This window comes from Sturnira hondurensis, unplaced genomic scaffold (assembly GCF_014824575.4).
Source record: "Sturnira hondurensis isolate 20B ecotype Veracruz unplaced genomic scaffold, ASM1482457v3 Scaffold0008196, whole genome shotgun sequence".
NCBI classification, from domain to species: domain Eukaryota; kingdom Metazoa; phylum Chordata; class Mammalia; order Chiroptera; family Phyllostomidae; genus Sturnira; species Sturnira hondurensis.
In genome coordinates this window covers 23,709,517-23,734,272 of record NW_028080827.1, presented here as the reverse complement: position 1 = coordinate 23,734,272, position 24,756 = coordinate 23,709,517, and the positions used below count along the sequence as shown (strand labels likewise).

At 37.7% G+C, this 24,756-nt stretch overlaps 1 protein-coding gene across 1 annotated transcript in view; it reads left to right on the top strand.

The window, feature by feature from the left end:
• Positions 1-3,404: 3,404 nt before the first annotated feature.
• The window catches only part of ERO1A (endoplasmic reticulum oxidoreductase 1 alpha), a 45,707-nt gene continuing 24,355 nt past the window's right edge, over positions 3,405-24,756 (top strand). The window contains exons 1-6 of the mRNA XM_037054314.1: positions 3,405-3,736; positions 13,220-13,339; positions 14,367-14,450; positions 18,167-18,205; positions 22,495-22,571; positions 22,661-22,734. Of these exons, the coding sequence (XP_036910209.1) occupies positions 3,623-3,736; positions 13,220-13,339; positions 14,367-14,450; positions 18,167-18,205; positions 22,495-22,571; positions 22,661-22,734 (508 nt within the window). The 5' untranslated portion in view covers positions 3,405-3,622. The remainder of the gene's footprint in view (positions 3,737-13,219; positions 13,340-14,366; positions 14,451-18,166; positions 18,206-22,494; positions 22,572-22,660; positions 22,735-24,756) is intronic.

The following is a 24,756-nucleotide window of genomic DNA, read 5'->3' as shown; positions in this document are numbered from 1 at the left end:
GGTGGGCTGGGCGAAAGCTTGGAAAAGAGAGAGTGAGATAATATCAGCGAGAAATGTAAGGAGAATCTGGAGTGTTAGGTACACAGGAAATTTAATTGAAGGAGGGAGGAATTGGTGTTGTCGAAATGCAGCAGACATGTCATGATGTCATGAAAAATGGTCATTAGACTTGGCAATGTGGTCAGGTGAAGAGGAGTTTCAGGAGGGTGGAGCTGGAAACCAGATTGCCTAGTGGATTAAGGTGTGAATGGGAGTTAGGAAGTGAAGTCATTTACTACGTATAGCTTGCTCTTTCAGGAACATCCCCTAAATAATGAAGGTAAAGATAGAGCTTAGGTGGCAAGTCTCTCCAACTCAGATGATCTCAAGCATCTTGAGAGAAAAGTAGAGCAATATACTATGTGTGTATTTATATTTAATAACTTAATTAAATAAGTAGATCTAATCAAATATCAGCACCAAACTTTCAGGTTTTTATTTAGCCTTTCTTCCTCTTTTGTGCCATAATATTCCTTTTCCTTGACCACCTTTTTTTTCTTTAAATTATTTCCGCCAAATCCATTAAATCCACCTATGCCTCCATCTTGGCGGAAGTCTCCCACACAAATCTTTATGTCTCATTTCAAGCTATTTCAAGCTTTGGTCATTAAAAAAAAAAAGCTGTTATTTGCACAGTAATCAGAATGCCATCAAGAAATGCTGTGTACGTTACATCTTATTGTTTTAATGACTAGCATTAGAATAACAAAGTTGTAGCCTTGTTTGTCTCTGAAAGATTTAATGTTGTTTGACAAAGTTATAATGGAAGGGAGGCTGGACTTGAAGAAATAAAAGATTGAACTATGTACCCTGTGGGTGGTCCTTAAAGAGTTATTGAATGACTAATCATTTATTTCATAGCCTCTAACATGAGCAAGATGAGATGGTTGCCACAGTAGGCACAGTTGAAGAAGTCAACTCATAAAAAGGTCTGACTTAAAGGATTCTCTGGGAAATGTCAGGGCTGGTTACAGAATTTGTATAAACTGTATTTTACACATTCTAAAATCTTTTCTAACTCTGAAAAGAAAAAAATATAATTATCAAGAAAATAAAGTAAGATCCAGCAACCTCACTTCTGGGTATGTATCCAAAGAAAACAAAACCGTGATCCTGAACAGATACCTTACTCCCCTGTTCATTGCAACATTATTCACAATTACATGCCAAAGCACGTAAACAACCTAAATGTCTGGCAATAAATGGATAAAGAGGCTGTGGTGTACACACATAAAATGGACTATCATTCACCCATGAGAAAGAAGGAAAGCCATTTGCTACAACAATGGGTGGAACTTGAGGGCCACAGGCTAAGAGAAATAAGCCAAACAGAGAACCCCCTCCCAAATATGACATGGTATCACTTACATATGGAATAATCACTTTGAAAAGTAGAAGTCATAGTAACAGAGTTGAAAGTGGTTTCCAGAAGCCAGAGGATGGGAAACAGGGAGAGGCTGGTAAAGGGTATAAACTTCCAGTTGTAAGATGAGTAAGGTGTGAGGCTCTAATGTCTACCATGTGACTATAGTTGATAGCACTGTGTTGTCTAACTGAAATCTGCTAACAGAGTTGAATTTAAATGTCCTCACCAAGGCGAGACTATGTTAAATATGTGAGATGATGGATGTGTTAATTAACTCTATAGGGGTAATCATTTCACTATATATGTGTATATTAAAATCACCACTATGTACATTTAAATAACTTACAAATTTGTCAATCAGATCTCAACAAAAAGCTAAAAAGGATAATAAAGTAAAAATGTTGTCTTATACGGTGATTGTTTCTGATTATAAGTTTGCTAGCGATTTGTTCTGGGAAAGAGAGTTTTATGGAATAGAGCTCTCATTCTGGGGACACTGATACTTTAAAACTCTTCCAGATTACAGCCTATTGCATCAGGGTGAAATCCAGAGCTGATTCATGTTTGGACTGCTTCCTTCTGCAATTTTTGGCTTTATTCGTTTAACTTCCTTTTTCATATTGTGTCTCATTTTGATGGCCTAATCTTCAGGTATTGAAACTGTGGCTACCTGAAGAACATTCATTTATTTTATAAGCATGTGCAGAGAATCTACTTTCAGTGGTTGACACATAAAGTAGAAAATTTCATGAATCATTACATATTAAGTTCCAAACTGGTTGAGGAGGAAACCAGGGAGTCCACGTAGAAGAGGGAGTTTGAGTTGGGCATAGCCCTAGAGGGATAAGTGGGATCTGTATACATTTATAATGAAAAAGAACTTTCTAGGTAAAGAAGGAGATTGTACTCATAAGTACCTACAGTGGCATGTTGTAGATACTAGAATCACAGCTTCTCAAGCCCACCAGGCTCACAGATGGGAACTTTTTAAACACATGTCAATCTGCTTGGCAGTGGTGGACAGAGTATAGGCTAGGGGGTTTAAGAAAGGAATATGTAATTTTCTATGCCTATTTCTCTCAGCTAGAAAATAGAAACAATACCTACTTGGGGCTTACTATATCCTAAACTATTCCATTAAATGATGGTTTTAAAAAAAAGGCTTAGCAAAAACAGATAATCTGAAATACTTGAACTCTTAATGTGTAAGATGTTGGAAAGCCTGCCAGTTTCACCTTAAAATTTTCTCCTTAAAAACAACAACAACAACAACAACAACAACAAAAAGCTAATAGACTGGTCTCATGACCCGGAAACAGAGTACCTGGTTCTACCCACCACCCAGCTCTCAGCCCTGGCTCACATCGTCTCACCTCGCTGGGCCTGTTTCCTCTTACAAAGTGAGAGCGAGCGTTGTCTCCACCCACCTTTGCTGTTCCATACGGAGCTATGTTTGACTATGAAATGTGGCTGGTTCGTATAACATGCACACCAGATTTTACAGATAAACAGAAAAAAATGAAAAATATTTTATGAATAATTTAATATTGAATATATTTTGAAATGTTTTGTGCATATTGCGTAAATCATTAAGAGTAACTTCATCTGTTTCTTTTGCTCTTTTCATGTGACGAGAACAATCTAAATTACACAGCTCTGGGTCTAGATAATCACAAACACCCCTTTCAGCCTCAAGACTCTGCCAGGGACACGTATTTATTACGGTTCGATTTCCTCGCATTACGATATCGAAGGACTGTCCCGGAGAGCGTGCGGTGGGGCGGGGCCCTGCGGGAAGACACCGATTCCACTGGGTCTCGCTCCCACACTTGGCAGGAAGGACCCGACAACTGCGCGGGGTCTTGGGGCGGGCCAGTCAGGCCTTGTCTCCAGGATTAGAACCGGAGGCGTGCGGGGGCGCGCGCGGAGGCCCGGCGGGACGATCCGGGAAGCGGTTTCATTCGTCAACCTCACGCGCGAGGAAGGAAACCGGTCAGAGGTCCCGGGTGCCGGGCGCGGGTGCCTCGGCACGTCCGCAGTCTCCAAGGCGAGGTGGCCGCCGCTGAGAGGCGGGAGAGGGGAGGGCGGGCTTGGGAGGTGGCCCGGAGGTGGGGCCCCGGCGGGGGCCGGCCCGTGCGGGCTTCATCTGAGGACTCACGGCCTGCTCCCGAATCCAGGGTTCTCCAAGGCGCACGGCTACGAGCAGCTAGAGCGGCTATGGGCCGCCGTTGGGGCTTCTTGATCGGCCTCCTGGGCGCCGTGTGCCTGCTCCGCTCAGGCCACGGCGGGCAGCAGCCCCCGGAGACGGCGGCGCAGAGATGCTTCTGCCAGGTGAGGGGTATGCGTGTTGCTCTTCCCTATGTTTCCTGGCCGGGTCCCGCGCTGTATCCCGCGCGCCCGGGCTGGTGAGTCGCTGGGGTGCATTTTTGCATCTCCATCTCTCAGAATGAATCCCATATGCCCCTGCTCCCTGGGTCCTCTGCGGTTTTCCTGGGTAGGTGTGGACTGGTCGTCTCCCATAGCGTGGACCTCTGCTTGCTCTCCGGGTCTTCGGATCAGGCTTGGGGCGAGGGGTGTGGCTATACGTTGTTATGTTTTTACTGAGTTGATTTATGCATCTTTGTTGGTTTTCCCTACCCAGAGAGGGTATGCAGAGTGTGCACGCACACTCAGTTTTTTTCTGTTTCCGCAGAACCTGGGTCTCACTTCTAACTTGGCCTGGAACTGTGTACGCTGTGCCTGTGCCGGTGCTTTGGCCGGCCTTTCCGGCCAGTACAGGCTTTTGTAAGGGGCGGGGTGGGGGTCGGGATGCGGCTGTCAAATCTCATTGTGTGTCAGGCAGGGGAAGAGCTTCGTGTGACTTTTCTATGTCTAAGCCCAGGGGCGCGTGTCTTTGGGGTTGTTGCACTTCTGTGGCTCCTTGCCCTGTGTGTGTGTTTTTTCATTTTCCTTAAAGCCATGAGCTTCTCTTACCGTGACACTACTGCAACTGGTGTAAATCGGGCGGATAACAAATTTCATATCAGGCATATTATGACCATTTGCTTGTGTTAGTAAGAGATGAGCAAAAAATTCAAAGAAACTTCGAAGTTTCTGGATCTACGGTTTCTCGTATTTTAATGTCATTACTCTTTAAAAATAAAAAAAAACATGATTATCGATTTTACAGAGAGAGGAAAGGGGAGAGAAAGAGAGACATCAACATGAGAGATGAAACATGGATGAGTTGCCGCCCATGTGTGCCCCAACCAGGGAATTAAACCTGCAGCCTAGATACGTGCCCTGACCAGGAATCAAACCTCCAACCTTTCTACGACGGGATGACTGCTCCAACCAAATGAGGCACACAGGGCTTCATATTATTGTTTTTATTTTTAAAGATATTTTATTTATTTATTTTTAAGAGAGAGGGAAGAGAAGGAGAAAGAGAAGGGGAGAGACAGTGGTTGCCCTGGCAACCCTTTAGTTCTTTGGCCCAAGCTCTGGGCTGCCAGGGCTAATGGCATTACTCTTAAAGTCAGCATTTGGTAAGGCTTCCACTGACAAAAATCATATTTGAGGATACAATTACAAAATTGAGGGTAGGCTTTCATTCTTTTAAAGTGGATTTCATTATTTGTTGTCAGAAATGACATTTTATGTATGTAGAGGCAATGATAGTACTTCAGAGAGGATACAAACACTTTAAGGATTATGAGAAGGAGAGATGCCTCTGTCCTCCTGGTTTATGTTCTTAGACTTTGTTGTTTTGCTGGGTGATTTGAATGTTAAGGTGTTGCCTGGAACCGTGTAAGAGAAGTTGTAAAGAAGTTGCTGCTTTATAAATAGCACACAGTACTTAAAAGGAAAAAGGGGTCATTTTCTTTCTGATTACAGACATAAAATAATAGAAAGTTTAAACATTTAAAAATAAGTAAAATAAGAAATGTCTTAAAATAGGACATTTGGTGTTGAAAGAAGATACCCAATATAACATTTTCAGCTGCATTGTAGAATTGGATAATGGAATAAAAGTACATGTTGAGCTTTTCATCTTTCACTTTTCTCCCCAATGACCTTTTCAGGTATCTGACTAACGTTGGGGAGCTTTTATATTGAAAAAGTTTGTTTTTCTTTTTTCTGATTTGAGTTTATGCTTTTTCTCTCCTTTCATGGTATTTTCAAGATTTAAATACTTCCCCAACAACAAAAATCTGTCAGGCCATTTCTCTTCCTTTTAGAACTAGAGAGACTCTCTGGTTTTCCTCCTAAGGTCAACTTTAAAAAATGTTGAGAGTCACACACTGAAAAACAATTTTTAGAAAGATTTAAAATGGTCTCCTTAAATGAACTTTAGAGACCATCAATCAGTTCCAATCCAATTAATGAAACAAAAGTATACTTTAGTTATGTGCTCGTCAGTGCTGAAGGGATTCAGGTAAAGAGAGAACAAGGGAGAGAGGATGGTGATGAAGAGACGTGAAGAGAAAAATGGAAACTAGCATACAAACACACATACACAAACAGAACCGGGGGGAGAGAGAGAGAGAAAGAAAAATGGAGAAAGGAGAGATAAGGTGAGATGAACATGCAACAAACATTTATAAACGCTGTGCATTGATCTGAGTGTTTGGAATACAGAAATAACAATAGCATGATCCCTGCCCTGAAGAACTTTGAGTTTAGGGAGTAATGTTCTTGGGGGCTTGGGGAGAGGCAGGGGTCCTAAGTGTTGGAAAAAAAAACAAGTTAGTAAATATTGATAGAAACAAAATTAAAAGCTAAATTTTCACCCGATGTTTGGAAATACCAGCAAATACCAGGTTCTATTTGCATTATCTGATTAGCTGTCAGGTCCTGCTGATTCTATTTTGTCATTGCATAGTCACATCCCTTTTGTCCCTTCCTGTTTACAGTTCCTCTTACCACTTCTTTGAGTTACCACATTATCACCCCTTACATCACTGTTGCCTGGGTACCTGGCTTGTAGTAGGGGGTCACCTAACAGAATATCAGCTTTTATTTGAGCCGCAGCAGCATGTAATTAGTTATTTGACCTTAGAAAGTCATTGGAGTCAAACGAACAAAAATCTACAATCAGGTTAAATTCAACAGGCACTTATTGAGGCCTACTGTGAACAAGCTTTGAAAAGTCTAAAAATGAATTAAAAAATTAAAAATGTAGTCCCAATTCTTGAATCTCCACAGTTCTGAGCCTGCTACATACTTGGTGCTCAGTGAGTTTTAGGGAAATTATAATTCAGGATGGGAACACCATGCTAGCAGAAGTACATTCTTCTAATTCTTCTGCCTAGCAAGCTATTTACATGTTATTCTGGAATTGATCTCTCAGATGGTTGACAGTTCCAAATGAATCTTTAAACGTAGTTACTGCAGCCCTGACCAGTGTGGCTCAATGCTTGGGCATTGTTCTGCAAAGCAAATGGCTACAGGTTCGATTCTTGGTCAGAAGACTTGACTGATTAGGTTGTGGGTTTGGTCCCTGGTTGGACACAAAGGAGAGGCAACTGGTGGATGTTTCCCCTGTCTTTTTCCTTCTCCCTTACTTCTCCTATCTATCAACCAACCAACCAACCAATCAATCTTTAAACTTACTATCTGTTAGTTGATATACCTGTTAGCTGACATCAAATCCCACTAAAACTGTTTTCGCTGTAGGTTGGAAGTTCTTTTGATAACAGTACTTTACTGTTAGTTGCTGGAAATATGTGATCAATTTTCTGGGACATATGAATCTTCCTTATACACAAACTTTGACTTGTTTTTAATCATTCTAGTTAAAAAAATTTTTACACAGAAAATTGGCCTTTTTTCTCCTTTTGGTGTACAAATCTATGTATAGTTTGTGTAAACAGCCCGTAATTAGGACCCACTCTTTTTAAAATTAATTTATTTCTTTAAATATTTTATTTATTTTAGAGAGGGAAAGGGAGGGGAAAGAGAGGGAGAAAAACATCAGTGTGTGGTTGCCTCTCATGCGCCCCTTGTTGGGGATCTGGTCTGCAACCCAGGCATGTGTCCTGACTGGAAATCCAACCAGTGACCCTTTGGTTCACAGGCCTGCGCTCAATCCACTGAGCCACATCAGCCAGGGCAGGACCCACTGTTTTAAAACAAAATAATATTTGTAGTATTTGTTGTAATAGGTGTGAGCTTGAAGTAAATGAAGACTCTTCAGAGTTTCTTACTTCTTTTTGCCAGTTATTGCCCCATTATGTTCAATGAATGAGAGAGAATGAATGTAACAGAACCTTAGTCCCAATTTATGGAATCCCAGGATGCATTTTAAGGAAATAACCTCATTAGAAATATTGAAGCTCAGATATGAGGCAGGACACCTTTATTGAAATTAATTATAAATGAGTTTGATAAAACATTTGACTACATAGGAGTTTGCAGTCTTAATATGACTAGTGCTAATAACACTCAGATCCACTTATTTGAGTGCAGTAAATCTCTATCAGGCTAATGAATGGGGAGTAGCTCAAGTAATCCAGAATGGCTACTTTGAAAATAGATTATTTTGCCCTGGCTGGTATGTCTCAGTGGATTGAGCGCAGGCCTGCAAACCAAAGGGTTGCTGGTTTGATTCCCAGTCGGAGCAGTGCCTGGGTTACAGGGCAGGTCCCCAGTAGGGGGCGCATGAAGGGCAACCACACTTTAATGTTTCTCTCCCTTCCCTTCTGTCTAAAAATAAATAAATAAAATATTGTAAAAAAAAAAAAAAGAAAATGGATTATTTTTTGTTTGGAGTACATTGTAGATACACCCTGCATACTTGAATTTCAGCAGATTTATTTGTCTAAGTGTCTTGTTTATGTCAATTTTAAAAATAGTTTTTAATTTGTTAGTAAGAATGGCTGGGCCTTGGAAGAGGCACTTGGTAATAATATGTGGGGGGTGGGTGGATATAAGCCCAGAATTAAAATTTTAGGTAGAGGGGTTTATGAAACAGGTCATACTAGAGAGCTGTCCACTGATTCTCAGTACTTGCCATATTCTAGGCTGTTCTGAACAAGGTGTGTGGAACAAACCCCATTTCACATTGGTTGATATGCTTTGGGTAATTTACCAATAATTTAAAGTTCTGGCAAGACCAGGACTTTAATGTAGAAATAGCTCTTAGCATTCATTCCATGTTCTTAGAATGGTACCAAGTATAGGATCTTTGGGGTTTTCATGATTCCATTACCAAGAGTTGTTCCAATCCACTCTGTCAAAGAATGAATACTTACATTCTTTTTTATGGACACAAAACAATGACATTAAATACAACTAAAGTTCTTTGCTAAATAAAGTGCATTTGAGCACTTTAAAAAGGTATTTCATATTTATATGGGTTTGAGGAGTATATTCTTTCAGTGCTTTGGGGATAACAGTGATGATAATCTGTGATCGGACTTTGCGTACTAATGGACACCTCTCACCCGAGGACAGTGAATGAGCAGGCCAGTGTTATTTTCTTTTCTCTGGCTTTTTCTACAGTATTTTGGTATTTGGTCCAAACCAGTCAGAATCAGTAGAGAAAGCAACTGAGGCTCCTTCTACAGCTGACATTTATTTATCTAGTTCTGTGTTCCATTGGGGCTGCAGATGTAAGATTTTGGGGAAATATTTAACTACAAACTTGGCTTTTTTTTTTCATTTAATACATGTCGTAGGTTGCTTTGGGGACTCTTGAGTCCCATTTCACTAGAAGCATTTAAGCAGTGGTAAAGTAATAATAATGATTATTATTTACTGGGCATTTTACTTGTCATTTTAATTTGTTATCAACACTTTGAGATGGGAGCAATTATTGTTTCTATTTTGTATTTAGGTAGGAAACGGAGGCCTGGAGAGGTTCAAAAATGTAGGCAAGGCCAACAATGAAGAAGTAGTAGAGATGGGATTCAACCCTGACTGTGCTCTAACAATTGTTACACGCTGCCTCCTCCTGGAAGGTGTATAGGAGGGAACTGCTATGTTGCTTGAGAGGTTGCAGTAGAGGCCTTCAAAGCCTTTCCAGTTCTTAAGGGATTAGGACTTTAAACTGGGTGATGTTATGTCAGGCCTATACTGGTCCTCATATCTACCATTCCTCAACGGGGGCCTTTTAATCATTACCTATTAAGTTGGGCCCCTACCCATGGCTGAGTGTCACCCGAAGCCTAGAGCAGTAAGCTTCAAGTTTTTTAAAAAATATTTTATTTATTCATTTTTAGAGAGATGAGAAGAGAAGAAGAAAGAGAGGGAGATAAATGTCAATGTGTGCTTTCCTCTTTCTCATCCCATACTGGGGACTTGGCTCGTAACCCAGGCGTGTGCCCTGACTGGGAATTGAACTGGTGACCTTTGGTTCTCAGCCCTCGCTCAGTCCACTGAGCTACACCAGTCAGGTCGAATTTTAACATGTATCAATCACTGTGTGTGTGTCTTGGGGGGGGGTGGTGTACATTGTTAAAAAATTCAGATTTCTATGGTATGGCCAGATTTGTTTCACTTTGGAAGACAGGGAGAGAAATTATTTACATAGCGTTAGTCCATTCTGAAGTACAGCATCAAGTCATCCTTGGTGTCTGTTGGCGCCTGCATTTTGGTTTTAGTTTAGGCAAGAGAACTTTACTTCGTTTCCAAGATTCTACCCTGGGTGTAGTAACCAGATTTCCACCTTAGCCTTTTCCTGAGGCCCTATTCTGGTAACATGCCTGGTTCTCTAGTTGCTAGAACTAGGCCTGGTGTTACACCACCAGATCTCCTGCCAGGTTTCAGGTTCTGCTGCCTGTTGTCAGGCTTTCCCAAAGGGTCAGATGACTTGGATTTCCAGACACCTTCCTGTCTCTTCTTTGCTGGGCTCTCTCCATTTATTGGAATTCCTGCCACCCTCATTCTACCTCCTTAGCTGTCCTGCTACCTGTTTTTGTAGTTGGGGGTACCTCCTGCTCAATTTCTGCTCAATGATACCTTTTAAAATCTACCATTGTCTTGCCTCATTTCCTTTTGAGGTCTCTAGGCTATAAGCCACCTTTGCTCTAGATACATCTTGCCTCCTTTTCTGGTTTGGGGCTTCTTATAGCTTCTTGTAATTAGAATGTGTATCGATGGGATGTTGAATGCAAAGTGTTATTATCTTTGCTGCTTGCTTTCCTTGCTCTGTGATTGCATTCCTGCCACTTGAGCTGGTGTGGTCTGGGGCACCATAGGTGACATAGAAGTACAAAAGTATAGGTAGTGCAGTACTGGTCTCCAGCGAGAGTGACAGTCGACAGCATTCATTCATTCATTTACCCACCCATTCCACAAACAGTTATTGATCGTCTACTGTGTGCTTTCTAGAAGTGCAGTAGTATTAAGTTCATACGAAGAAGAACAAACATTTCTTCCTCAGGGATTTTAAACTCTCGTGGGTGGGAGTGACCTAGATGAATTCAATACAGTGTTGAATTATTCGACCAGTCATGTAGGGGTATGTGGACTGTCACAGGAGAATGTAGGAGAGGCAGTTAACCCAGCAGGGGTTGCGCGGTACCTGAGGGGCAGCTTCCCAAAAGAGGCCATGCCTGACCTTGAGTGTTGAAGATAGATGCTTGCCTTAAAAAATAATTCGTCAGGAGGAAAAATGGATTGCTTCATACCCTCTCTCTCAAGTTTGTGTGTGTGTGTGTGTGTATGTGTGTGTGTGTGTATGTGTGTGAGACACTTATTATCTCTATCCGGCATGTGGCCCTTTAGCCTTTGCAGTCTTGGTACCACTTATCCTTGCCTGATACAGGGTCCAGCAGAAGTGTCGCCTGCTTCAGTGTGGTTGGTAGGGCGTGGGAATGTCTAGCACTAGATGGACAGCAATTTGAACATTTAACAAAAATGTCATACAGTGTGCTTGAGTGTGATACTGTTATGTTACAGAATTACATGTTTATGATTTTATAAGAAAACATTTTGTAATAAAAAAGGGGCATTATTTATACTGGACCCTGTATTTTGTATCCAGTGGCAGAAACAGTACTTACTCCATGTCTTCAGAAGTTCTGCTTTTAAGACATGAAAACGGTGTAAAAAAATCAAGCCATCTAGGTTAGCAGCACTTCTGTTTTCTTGGTACCCAGAAGTGGGACTCTGAGGTTACTGTATACTGGGTGGACTTTTAACAGGAAACAGAGAGATATTTGCATATGAAATGAAAATAGTACAGTGGCAAATATGTAGATCAGATGTCTAGAAACTAAATTAGTTATTCTAAAACAAATAAGACTAGGCAAATTTGTAAAAAAAATGTAGCTCTTGAATACTGCTGTCATTATCCAAAGTATTCTTATCTGGTAGGTGAAAAATTTTCATTACTGTTTTGTTATGTTCTATAATTAAAAGCTAGTGTAGGATTTTATATATTCCAAAAGGTGTAAACATCTAAATTTTAATTATTTCAATAAAGTAGTGTTTATTTGCTTCCTTACCATTAGACTAAAAATTTTTTTTTCTGTCGGCAACATTTCCGTAAAATATATACAAAAGTAGTTTATAATGCCAATATTCAGGCCAAAGTATAACAAGGATCTCTTTTCTGCAGCATACTTTACATTAAAAATATTTCTAAGTACTTTTTAAAAATCATGGTGTATTTGTTACTTTCTTATAGCAATGTTTACTTAATTACTAGGTGTTTGTCTAGCCCCAAATAAACATCTAAGAATTTTATTATTTAAAAAAAATTTATATATTGATTTGAGAGACAGACAGACAGACATTGATTTGTTGTTCCATTTATTTATGGATGCATTGGTTGATTTCTTGTGAATGCCCTGACAGGGGGACTGAACCTGCAACCTTGGTGTGTCTGGACAATGCTCTAACCAACTGGCCAGGGCAACATCTAAGAATTTTTGTTTCACATCTAATAATGCTGTCTGACTATAATATGACCTCCCACTATATCCTACTATAGGTACATTTAGTAGTTTGATTTAGTAAGTATAGTTAAGACATCATTTTTCAGCATTTGAAGATCCAGATTGGCTTTGTGGGCACTTTGCTCTCTCTCAATGTTGCTAATGATAAGTAATTTCTAGGCACCATTTCAAACCTACAAAAATTATTATGGCCTAGTGTTTAAGGGTTGTTAGATCCTTATAATAAATTATTGTCTGTCTCACAAATTCATTATCACTTCACCCATCTTGTCTTGGACCTACACATCCTGTGGGAAACTAAAATAAAGGAAGCAGAGACAATTGTATTATAAGGCTATGGAGTCTCAGGAAACGCAAGAACGGGAATGTAAGTGGGCCTGGGGGAAGACGGGTAGAAGTCAAGAAAAACCCAGGGAATCCAGGTTGCATATGTTTTCTATCTCTTATCTCTTTGTGTATCTCTTAACCTCTTCCCTTTCTCTGCTCACTGGTGATGTGCTCCTCAGTTCACATGACGGAATATAGTTTACTTGTTTACTGGTCTAGCCACAGGGAGAGACATCTCTCCCTCTTAATCTCAATGCCAGCTTCCTGGAGAAGGGAGCGTGACCTGGTTTAGGTCAGATGCCCACCCCTGGTCAGTCCTGGTGGGCAGGGTTACCAGGTGGCTGCAGGGGCCCAACTCTCTGAGTGTGTACATGTCTTTAATGAGCTCAGTACACCCTGGGAAAAGTGCCCACTGCATTTCTCTAGGTCTATAGTAGGAGTAATAGCATCACTAGATTATTGTCCTAACTTATCTCAAAAATTATGGGGAGGAGGGTGGATAAAACTTGGTTGAATAGAGTGCTTTCATTGTTACCATATGAGGAAAAAGAACTCTTGCATTTAAGAATTTTGATTTAGTATTTCATTTTCTTTGTAACAGGTTAGTGGTTACTTGGATGATTGTACCTGCGATGTTGAAACCATTGATAGATTTAATAACTACAGGCTTTTCCCAAGACTACAAAAACTTCTTGAAAGTGACTACTTTAGATATTACAAGGTATTTCTATTTTTAATTTTTTTGTATAAGAATACTTAAAGTTTAAATGGATAATTATTATGTTTTTTAAGGCATTGCTAAGCTTCAGAATTGTGGCTCTTGCTTGAAATTAATCGAGGCTATTAGGAAAATTCAGTTCACAGGAGTGAACCATGTGGTTTTGAGACTACTCATTGTATACTTTTAATTTTAATAACTGAGTTTTGCACTCAAGAGTTAGAAACTGGTTGGTTAAACTGAAGTCAGAAAAGAAACTATTATATGTATTATAATCCAAATTGTGAGTTGATCATAATTTTCTGTCAAATTTTTTCCAGTTAATCAATATTAAATTGAATATTTTAAAGAAGCATAACTTTATTTTGACCTGTATTATTTTAACTAGTCACTTGTCATATTTTTTATAATTTAAAAATTTTTATTTATTTATTTTTAGAGAGGAGAAGGGAAAGAGAGAGAAAGAGAGGCAGAGAAACATTAGTGTGTGGTAGCCTGTCACATACCCCCTACTGGGGACGCAGCCTGTAATCTAGGCATGTGCCCTAGACTGGGAATCGAACTGGTGACCCTTTGGTTTGTAGGCCAGCACTCAGTCCACTGAGCCACACCAGCCAGGGCTCATATTTTTTCTTGAGATAGCTACTGAAAGAGTATAGAAAACTTGATCATTAGATTATGTAGTTACAGTCTGAGCTGACAATTGTCTAACTATTCTATCATGTTAACTGTTACTTGCTTTAAAAGAATATGACTTGAGTAGCAGTGATCTGAGCTAGTTTGGCTGCTAGTTGCTCTCTGTTCAGTGTTTAGTGGCATCTGTGTCTTTCGAGCCAAGTCTACCAGTTTACTTACACCAGCCACACATTTATGTCATCATTGGAACTTGACAATTGGTAAGTAAAAGAAATAGAGTAACTGCAGCCAGTAACATGATCAGGATTTAGCATCACAATGTAACATCTGTCAGTTACAAACTTTTTCTATTTTTAGAGATTATTTTGAAACTTTTTCTATTATTATTTTACAGGTAAACTTGAAGAGGCCGTGTCCTTTCTGGAATGATATCAACCAGTGTGGAAGAAGAGACTGTGCTGTCAGGCCTTGTCAGTCTGTAAGAACCATGTATATATTTGAGAACTGTTACATTTTTAAAATAATTACAAATTTTTATAAGGGGTCGATATAACTAAAATGATATTTTAATTCTTAGGCTAAATATGATATATATTTACATATTAAAAACCTAAACTTACATTGAACAACAATACAACTTAAAGGTATTTTTTAGAAAACCCTAAACTTACAAATATAAAATATTTTGACTTGTACTGCCTTCATAATAATAGAATTAAAATTTTGTGGTTAATCATTTTATTGATTGTTGAGATTGATATAAATGGTCCCCAACTTAATTGATGGTTGAATTTATGGCTTTTTGACTTTATGATGGTGTGAAAGCTCTGTGTATTTAGTAGAAAGTGTAATTTGAATTTTGATTTTTTCCCCTGGGCCAGCGGTATGTGGTACGACACTCATGTGATGCTGGGCAGGGTCAGCGAGATGATTTTGCCCAACTGTAGGTAGATGTAAGTGTTCTGAGCACACTTTAGGCAGGCAGGCTAAGCTATGATGTTTGGTAGGTTAGGTGTATTAAATTTTGATTTCCTTCTGACTTACTATATTCTCAACTTACAATGGGTTTATTGGGATATAATGCTGTCATAAGTCAAGGAGCATCTGTAGTTCTTTTGGCTTCATATTTGTTTTTCTTCTTATGTCTTACCTGAACAAAGTTATGTTTGTTGTATAGTAAATGAAATTAATCAAGGTATAAACAAAATCCCTCTCCTTTTTTTGTGGGCGCATTATTTTCCTTGCATTTCCTTGGGTGGGGAGGGGTTGGACAAAATACCTGGTTTTATGTAGGATTTCTCAGAGCATTACAATTTGAAGTATTCTAATTTGAAAGTAGAGAATTTTACACTTTTCAATGAAGCCTTTTTTTCCTTTAAAAGTATATATTTTTATTCCAATTTTTTATTGTGGTAAAATATAAGTAACATAAATTTACCATTTTAATCCTTTTTAAGTGTATAGTTCATTGGCATTAAGTGCCATGATTAGACCCAGGATTTTGGAAAGATAATTGGCAGTATTGTGGAGAGTGGAGAGGAGGATGAGGGGATGGAGAGGAAGCAGGTAATGGAGTATCAATTAGCAATCAAATGTCATTTGGTTCTGTAGTGGGTACTTTTGGAGGGTCACTCACTGTGCCACAATCTGAATATGTAAGGTGAGCTTTTATTTTGAGGAGCTATGGTTTAGTAGGGAAGACAAACACTGAAAATTTCAGTACAAATGTGATAGCCTGATAATAGATGTACTGAGTGTGTACACACTGGGAACAGAGGGGAAGGCAGAGCAGAGGAGGGAGACATGAGAAACTCCCGTCGAAGAGACAGTGAGGGAATGAGCCATGCACACCCCTCTTAGGACAAGCCTGGGCTCAATTCCAACAGTTCCCAAATAGGGCAGTCTGTCAGAACTAAAGAGTGATTAGACATCCTTTCAAATACTTTGAAATACTTGCTTCAACTTAAATTACCACCTTTCGTAGCTAGTATTTATATTGTACATTACTGATATTTTGGCATTTATTACACTTCAGGCTACATCTTTAAAAGGACATTACATTATGGCACAGTGCAGTTATCACACCTAAAATACTTAATAATTGTTCCTTAATCTAATGTACAAGGTTAAATGCAGTTAACTCACAACTTTTCATGGTCTGTGCTGTTTTGTTAGGACCTTTTTGGGCTCAACAGGGAACCAACACCAGTTGCCTTTCTGTCAACACTGATTTCCTTTTTTGGTTCACTTTTAGACTTGGTTCAGGTTATATTCTGCGACCCAGAAGGAGATTGAAAAATAATAAAAATTAAAATTCTCTTTTTCAAACCTGGTCTTTAAAATCCATATCCTTTTGTTTGCACCCCTGATTCCAGATAACACTTCAATGTGGCTGGTGGTCTGCCCACAGAGGCTGGATTCTCTCTATAAGCTGAAACATCAGTTATTCCTTTTCCAATGAATCAAAACAATGTTCTTTCACCTCTATTATTAATTGGCCAACGTGAAAAAGAATTAACAATACCTGGCTGGTGTAGTTCAGTGGATTGAGCGCAGGCCTGTGAACCAAAGGATCATGGTTCGATTCCCAGTCAGGGCACATGCCTGGGTTTCAGGCCAGTTCCCAGAAAGGGACACACGAGAGGCAACCGTACATTGATATTTCTCTCCCTCTCTCCTTCCCTTCCCCTCTAAAGATAAATAAATAAAATCTTTAACCTCCCCCCTCAAAAAGAAAAAAGATTAACAATAGCCAGTGTTAGTCTGGCATTAAGAAATGATCACTCTGAATGAGCACTCTGGCCCTGGCCAGGTAGCTGAGCTGCTTAGAGTGTAAGCCCAAAACACCAAGGCTGCAGGTTCAGTCCCAGTCAGGGCACATACAAGAGTCAACCAATGAATGCATAAGTAAGTGGGACAACACATTGATATTTTTCTCTCTCTCTCCCCCTTTCCTCTCTCTCAAAAATCAATAAATTAAGAAAAAAGAGCACTATGGTGGTGAAATCTTTTCCGAGATCAATTTGGCAAATGTATCAAAAAATTTAAAAGGTATATATTCTTGGACCTAGCAATTCTATGAGTTTTACTTCCTAAAATAATTCAAAAATTTTTTATTTTTTTTGAGAATGATTTTTTGCTCAGTAAATGGATTTTACCTCCAACAAATCAGAATGAAGAAAGATGATTTTTCTGGAACATTTAAAAGACTAAGTACCCACAGTGCAAAGTTAAAACTGGTAAAGTGGAGAATGGCTAATATGATTTATGACACATATCCTAAAGCACAGAAGACTTGTGATGTAAAAATAGAGAGTTCACAGATCTACAAATAAAAAGTCTCTAACCAATAGCTGCCTTGCATCCACAAATGTTTAAAGATGACTGTAAAGCAGTACTGGACTTTGTAAAGATGTCAGTGCTGCTGAAATTAGTTTATAAATTTGACATGGTTTATTATATGAAAAAATTAGACACTGTCTAGCATATCAGGCCATAGAAAAAGAATATAAGAATATATGTTAACCTAGTTCAAAGCCTGAAAGGGTGCACAATAAAGTGGATATCTCTGTGTGGGCCCTTCCCTTTGAGCAGGCATGATCTAATTCAGTAATGTACTTAGCATTGGCCCCTGTAATTTACAGAGTTCCCCCACATCCACCAGTATCTGTACTCACACCATCACTTTGGCAGTAGTCAGATAGGTCCTATGGTTAGCAAGAGGCTCCATTGAAAACTGGTACCATTTTCCTCTGAAAAGAACTAAGGCTTCTTAAAAAATGATTGATTCCAAGACTGGAACAAGAAATATACTAGATGAGCTTGCAGTATCTGGTCATAACAGAAAACAAAAAATGCTGTTAAAGATTGTTAGGCCAATGGGACACAGGAGCAAATATTAGGTAAGCATTAGTGGGCCCCCTAGTGGCCAAATGTGGACAATTTGAGCATCAAAAGAAGCAAGAGCTAAGTGACTATTTTTACATTTCCATGCCATAGTGTATATATCAGCAATCCATGGAATAATGTTTTTGAATTTTTTGTTTACTTGTGGAAAATAATATAAAAACTGCCTACTTATTCTCTATAAAAATGTTAACTTTGTTTCATGAATTTTTCTCATAAATCTTAGAAATTTAAAATACTTTTTCAGTAGAATAAATGCCATGTAAAAGCATTTTTTTTCTTTTTCAGGATGAAGTTCCTGATGGAATTAAATCTGCAAGCTACAAGGTGTGTGTGTAGATATATATATATATATGTGTGTGTCCAGTATATTAACAAACTCAGAATACTCATTTCCCCTGTCAGCTACTACCCTACTTCTCTGTCCCCTTTACAGTGAAACTGCTTGAGAGTTACTTGTACTCAGTGGTTCCATTTTTTTGTTCAATCCTTTTATGCAAAGCATGAAAGAAAAATAAGAGGGGGACGCCCCCACCCACAACACGTACTTATTACATAGCTTCAGCAATAATCAGTGTATGGTCAATCTTGTTTCATGTCTGTGTACCACTTTATTCTCTCAAGTACTTTAAAACCAATCTCAGATAAATCGTTTTGTTTATAGATACTTTTATATGCATCTCTAAGACAAGAAGATACTTTAAAAAATATAACCCCAATCAGGCTTCAGATATCTCTAGTTGTTTCATAAGTGCCTTAATAGTCTGTTTGAAAGAGGGTTCAAATATATTCCATACATTGCATTTGGTTGATGTGTCTCTTAGGTCTCTTTTTCTCTCTTTTTAAATACTTTTTAAATTTTATGATACTTTTGGATTTACAGAAAAATTGTGAGGATAGTACAGTTTCTATATACTCCACACCTTGTTTCCTCTATGATGAACATCTTACATTAGTATGACACATTTATTACAATTGATGAACCAATATTGATGCATTATCACTAACTAAAGTTCATACTTCAGACTTCCTTGCTTTTCTACCTAATGTCCATTTGTGTTTCAGGGTCCCATGCAGGATAGCAAGTTACATTTAGGAGTCATGTCTCTTTAAGTTCCTGTTGGCTGTGACAGTTTTTCAGAATTTCCTTGTTTTCGATAAGCTGTTTTTGAGGAGTACTAGGCAGACATTGTAGAATGTCCCTCAGTTGGGATTTGTCTGTTTCTCTCATGCTCAGAGTAGGGTTATGTGTTTTGGGGAAGAAAACCACAGTCATGTGTGCCATTTTTGTCACATCACATCATGTCACATCACATCACATCATACACTATCAACATGATTTATCACTGTTAATATTAACCTTGATCACCTGGCTGAGGTAGTTTTAAATGAATTCACCTTTCTCACCCCTTCCATACTGTATTCTTCCATCCTGTATTCTTTGGAAGGAAGCCACTATGCATAGCCCACGCTTAAGGAGTGCTTCATCTCCTTGAGGATATTACTTGGAATCCTTCAGTATGGAAGATTTGTATCTTTTCCTTCTATTTACTTATTTACTACGGATTGTAATTTTGCTCATTTTTGATTCCATGTTTTTTTGTTTAGATACAAAGAGTGAAGCCATAGGCAATGTCTTGGCTCCGATGGCAGAACTTTGTACATAAATGATGCTATCGTTTTTTAGTGTGTGTTTTATTTATTTATTTATTTTAAGACAGCAGGGAAGGGAGGAGAAAGAAAGGGAGTGAAATATTATTGTGTCAATTGCCTCTCTTGTGCCCCATACTGGGAACCTAACCCACAACCCAGGCATGTACCCTGACTGGGAATCGAACCAGTAACCCTTTGTTTGCAGGCCAGCATTCAATCCACTGAGCCACACCAGCTAGGGCTCATTAGCTGTGTTAAATAGAAAATCTTTAAACCCAGAATCATTTTATTTTTTCATTTAATTGATGGACTCAAAGTAAACTTTTGGAAGCTTATTTTGCTGAAGGAAAACATTTGTTACTACTGTGAATGCTAGTATAAATTCATTTGAAGTTAAAAATTGAAGACAAAATATTTATTTTGTGGTGATAATTCACATATAAATTTTGATAAAAACAATGTTGTGGTAAAAACAGTGTCCTTAGCAAATCAAGAAATCTGTGGAGCAGGAATGAATTTGCAAGTGGTTAAAATACACACATAATTCATAATTGTGTCCAAACACACTGTGGTAGTTATCCAATTAAGATAGAAGTGGTAATTGTGAAAATATACAGGTTTTTGCATTTACATATACACACTAATAATGACCATAAAATTTTCGAGATGAAGCGAATGCTGGAAAAAAAAAAGAAACATTTCTTTGGTGTAACAGGAGTACATCATTTGCTGTCCATCATCAATTAGACTTTATCAGTGTTCGAGCCCATAAAAAACTACTTTGTAAAACACTCAAGTGTTCTGCAGTGGTACTGAAAAGTTTTTAGTAAATGAGGCCTCTAAATGTTGATTGCAATTCATTTAAATTCAGTGGAAAATCATTATTTAAAGTATCACTAACTAGAATGCTTAAAGGAAAAAACAAAATAAATTTTAGCTTTTGAAAGTTTAGCAAATTGCAGTTATTGTAGTAAAACTTGTAAACAAAGACCTTGACGTTTATTTCTACAAAAATGAGGGAGGAATTGAACATGCTAAGTGAGGAAATTTCAAATAATGTACTAGGTTTAATTCTGAAATTTTGTAATTGTCTTTACTTGTGGGAAGAGTCTCCTCCTGATGAAACTCTTGCTTTTAATCAGATAAATTTATGTTCTGACTCAAAATGAAATGAATTTAAGAAGGGTTAAAATTTTATAGATCTATATTTGGCAAAACATTTAAAATAATACAAAAAATAAGGACAGCTTTTTTGATGAGTTTTGTCTTAAAATGTTTATTGAAGAAATGTCATTGGCAAAAGAATAGAACTTGTAAAAATAATTGGGCTAAAATATTTTATTTTCCCATCTTTACCTGTAGAGAGAATATTTTCTCAATTAAAAATTATGTCTCCAGAGAAGAGTCAACTGAAGGTATTAGTTTCAAACTGAATAACCAAAACAATTAACTTTCAAGAAGGTCATGGGAAATTTCATGAAAATTTAATGATAAGAACAAGCCGCAAAAAGATGTTTCTTCAGAAAAATGCTAGTGACATAGTACGAGACAGATGTGACTTAATGAAGCTGATCAAATTATTAAATAGAAACTAAGGGTAGTTATTTTAACTTGTGTTTTAATGTTCCAATAGTTACGATAATAAAATTAAAATTTGTTTTGTATATATTGTCATATTAATATTCACAGGTATGTTATTTTCTTGAACAAATTTTATTGTTTGTTATTGTTTTTTTGTTATGTATTTTTAACTTACATTGAAGTAATTTCCGTCTTATAGAAAAGTTACAAGATTAGTATAAATGTATTTTATATACTCTTCATATGGATTCAGTAATTTTTAATTTGCCTCATCTGCTTTAAGATGCTTTTTCTACATATATATTATTATTTTCTGAGCCATTTGAGAATTGGTTGAATATATCACATCCCTTTACTCTTTTATGCTAATCATCTATAGACATTTATTTTAAAAACAGTTTTTGAATTAAGCTGTCTTTTAGATCAACCAATGTTTAAGAAAATAGAGTTATTGAGTAAATAAGTATTTCAAAAAATTGTATCATTTCAGCAGTTAGTGTTTTCTGTTATCCACAAAAGTGTCCTAGTCTGGACAGTCATTTGTATAGCCATCCTAACACTAAGGCTTTGTAGGCACTCAGTGTGTATTTGCTGCGTGATTGAATGCTGGCCTCCTGCTTTAGGTGTTGTTTTTCAGCTGTGTGGTGGTGAGGACTGTTGTGTTGTGAAATCTTAGCACCCATACTCACTTCCCCTGTGCCACCTACACATCGAGCAGGATATGTATATAAAGTGCCTTAGACATTGAGAAGAAATGTGGTTGTTAAAGAACATATTTTAAACATTTGAAGAAGAGAAGAAAATGTGGTTGAGAATTTCTTCTCATTTCATTGAGAAGAAATGTGCTTGTTAACATATTTTAAACATTTGAAGGTATTCCACTATATTTTATAAGACTTGACAGGCTTCAGGACATTTTTAGAAAGAATCACGACATTTAGAGTTGAGATGGACCTTAGACACACATGATCTAGTATAACCACTTTTTTCCTGGATGAAAAAACTGATGCTTACAATTAATTAATTAGGTCAGGAGAAAGTGGAACATTGCTTCATTGCTCCTTGCCTAGTGGCTTGCTTATACATCGAAGATTTTCTTAGTGAAAATTTTGGTGATGAGTTAGAACTATAACCTCTCTTGCTCGCTCTCTCTCTTTTTTTGTGAGCACAATAGTAAATGTGTTCTCCAATAAAAATAAGGGGCAAAGCCTTATACTTATTTTTTTAGCTTCATTGCAATGTGAGGGCTTACTTTTTTAAAAACTTTTGTAGCCACGGTGATGGTGCCAGGTATAAAAGAACTTCAGATAACTTCAAAATTCTTTTTAAAAGTTTAAAAAGTGTGGCAAGGTATATTCTATTTATTCCTCTTTTCATTTCAGTATTCTGAAGAAGCCAATAATCTCATTGAAGAATGTGAGCAAGCTGAACGACTTGGAGCTGTGGATGAATCCTTGAGGTTTGATTTTTCTTCAGCAGTATTTTTATATTTTTTCATGTGAAATGTTAACTAGAAAAAAAGAATAACACTATTATCTTTGTTTGAAGTGAAGAAACACAGAAGGCTGTTCTTCAGTGGACCAAACATGATGATTCCTCAGACAACTTCTGTGAAGCTGATGGTATAACTCTTTATAGCATGCATTTTGTTTAAAATTGCACCTAAGAAAAAAATAATTCTTTAAAAATTATTTTTAAAAACTCGTTCCTAATGGTTTGGCATTTCCTCAAAAAGCAAAACACGAATTAGCATATGATCCAACAAAAGAACTCCTAAGCAAATACATAAAAAGACTGAATACAGGGAAACATATTTTTATACCAATCTTTATAGCAGCATTATTCACAATAGCCAAAAGGTGAAAAAACCCAAGTTTCCATTGAATGGATGAAGGTATAAACAAAGTATAGTATTTATACATACAATGGAATACTATTTAACTCTAAAAAGAAATGAAGTTCTGATACCTACTACCATGTGGATTAACCTTCAAACCATAATGCTAAGTGAAATAAATTAGACAGAAAAGCACAAGTATCATGTGATTCCATTTGTGTGAAATATCTAGAACAGCTAAATTGATAGAGACCAAAAGTAGATTAGAATTTACCAAGGGTTGGTGGGAAGGGAGAATGGGGAATTACTGCTTAATGGTTATAGAGTTTGTATTTGGGGTCATAGAACAGTTTGGAAACAGTAGTGATGGTTGCACAACATTGTGAATGCAGTGCCACTGAGCTGTACACTTAAATATGTTTTAAATGGTAAACTTTATATTACATGTATTTTACCACAATAAAAATGTTTAAAAAGAAAACTCATTATTTTGCCCTGGCTGGTGTGGCTCAGTGGATTGAGCGCAGGCCTGGGAACCAAGGGATCGCGGTTCGATTCCCAGTCAGGGCACATGCCTGGGTTGCAGGCCAGTTCCCAGCAGGGGACTCACGAGAGACAACCATGCATTGATATTTCTCCCCCTCTCTCCTTCCCTTCCCTTCCCATCTAAAGATAAATAAATCAAATCCTTTTTTTTAAAGGAAACTTAATATTTTGAGTTTTCACTTCTTGAGTTCTATAGTTCTATTAATATAATTTATATAATATATACAGGCATTTTTGCATAAATAGCTAGAGATTGCAAAAAGCTGCTTCTGTTTTACTGGCATTGGATTTTTAAATATTTTCCTTAATGATGATCCATGTTATTTTGGAAAAGAGAATAATGATCCCTGATTTGTATCTGCTACATCTAGAGTTAAGCCAGAGGGCTGGGGCTGTTAAAATACAGGAGCTATATAAACCATTAGAACTCTTTGATCAAAATTTACGCATTCTTTAAATGCATAAATTCTTCTTTTCTTTTATTTCTTCTTTTTTTCTAGTGTCTCCCTTTTCCTAAGTTGAATTGTTTAGCCTTTTAATTGGCTAAACAACATCAAATCAAACTGAATTTGAGTATTCTTCTATGGTTCTTTTAGAGCAGATTAATGATCTTTTTTAAAAAAATAGTAAAAAGCCCTGGCTGGTGTAGCTCAGTAGATTGAGCCTTGGCCTGTGAAGCAAAGGGTCACTGGTTCGATTCCCAGTCAGGGCACATGCCTGGGTTGCGGGCCAGGTCCCCAGTAGGGTACACATGAGAGGCAACCGCCCATTGATTGTTTCTCTCCCATTCTTTCTCTTTCCCTTTCCCTCTCTCTAAAAATAAATAAATAAAATATGTTTTAAAAAAATAGTAAAAAGAAGCCCTGGCTGGTGTAGCTCAGTGGATTGAGCACGGGCCTGTGAACCAGAGGATCGCGGTTTGATTCCCAGTCAGGGCACATGCCTGCGTTGCAGGCCAGTTCTCTGCAGGCCAACTCCCAGCAGGGGACCCACGAAAGGCAACCATACATTGGTGTTTCTCTCCTTCTCCTTCCCCTCTAAAGATAAATAAATAAATAAAATCTTAAAAAAATTAAAAAAAATACAAGTACTTTTTAAAAAAATAGTAAAAAGAATAGTAAAAAAGAATAGTAAAAAGAAAGCAGATCATTTTAATTACATGTAAAATATGAAGCCTGCAATCCTCCCCCAAACTCCCCCAAAAAGAAAAAGAAAAATAGAAAGTACTTATTCTGAATTCTGTGGCCTTTTGGAGGGGCAA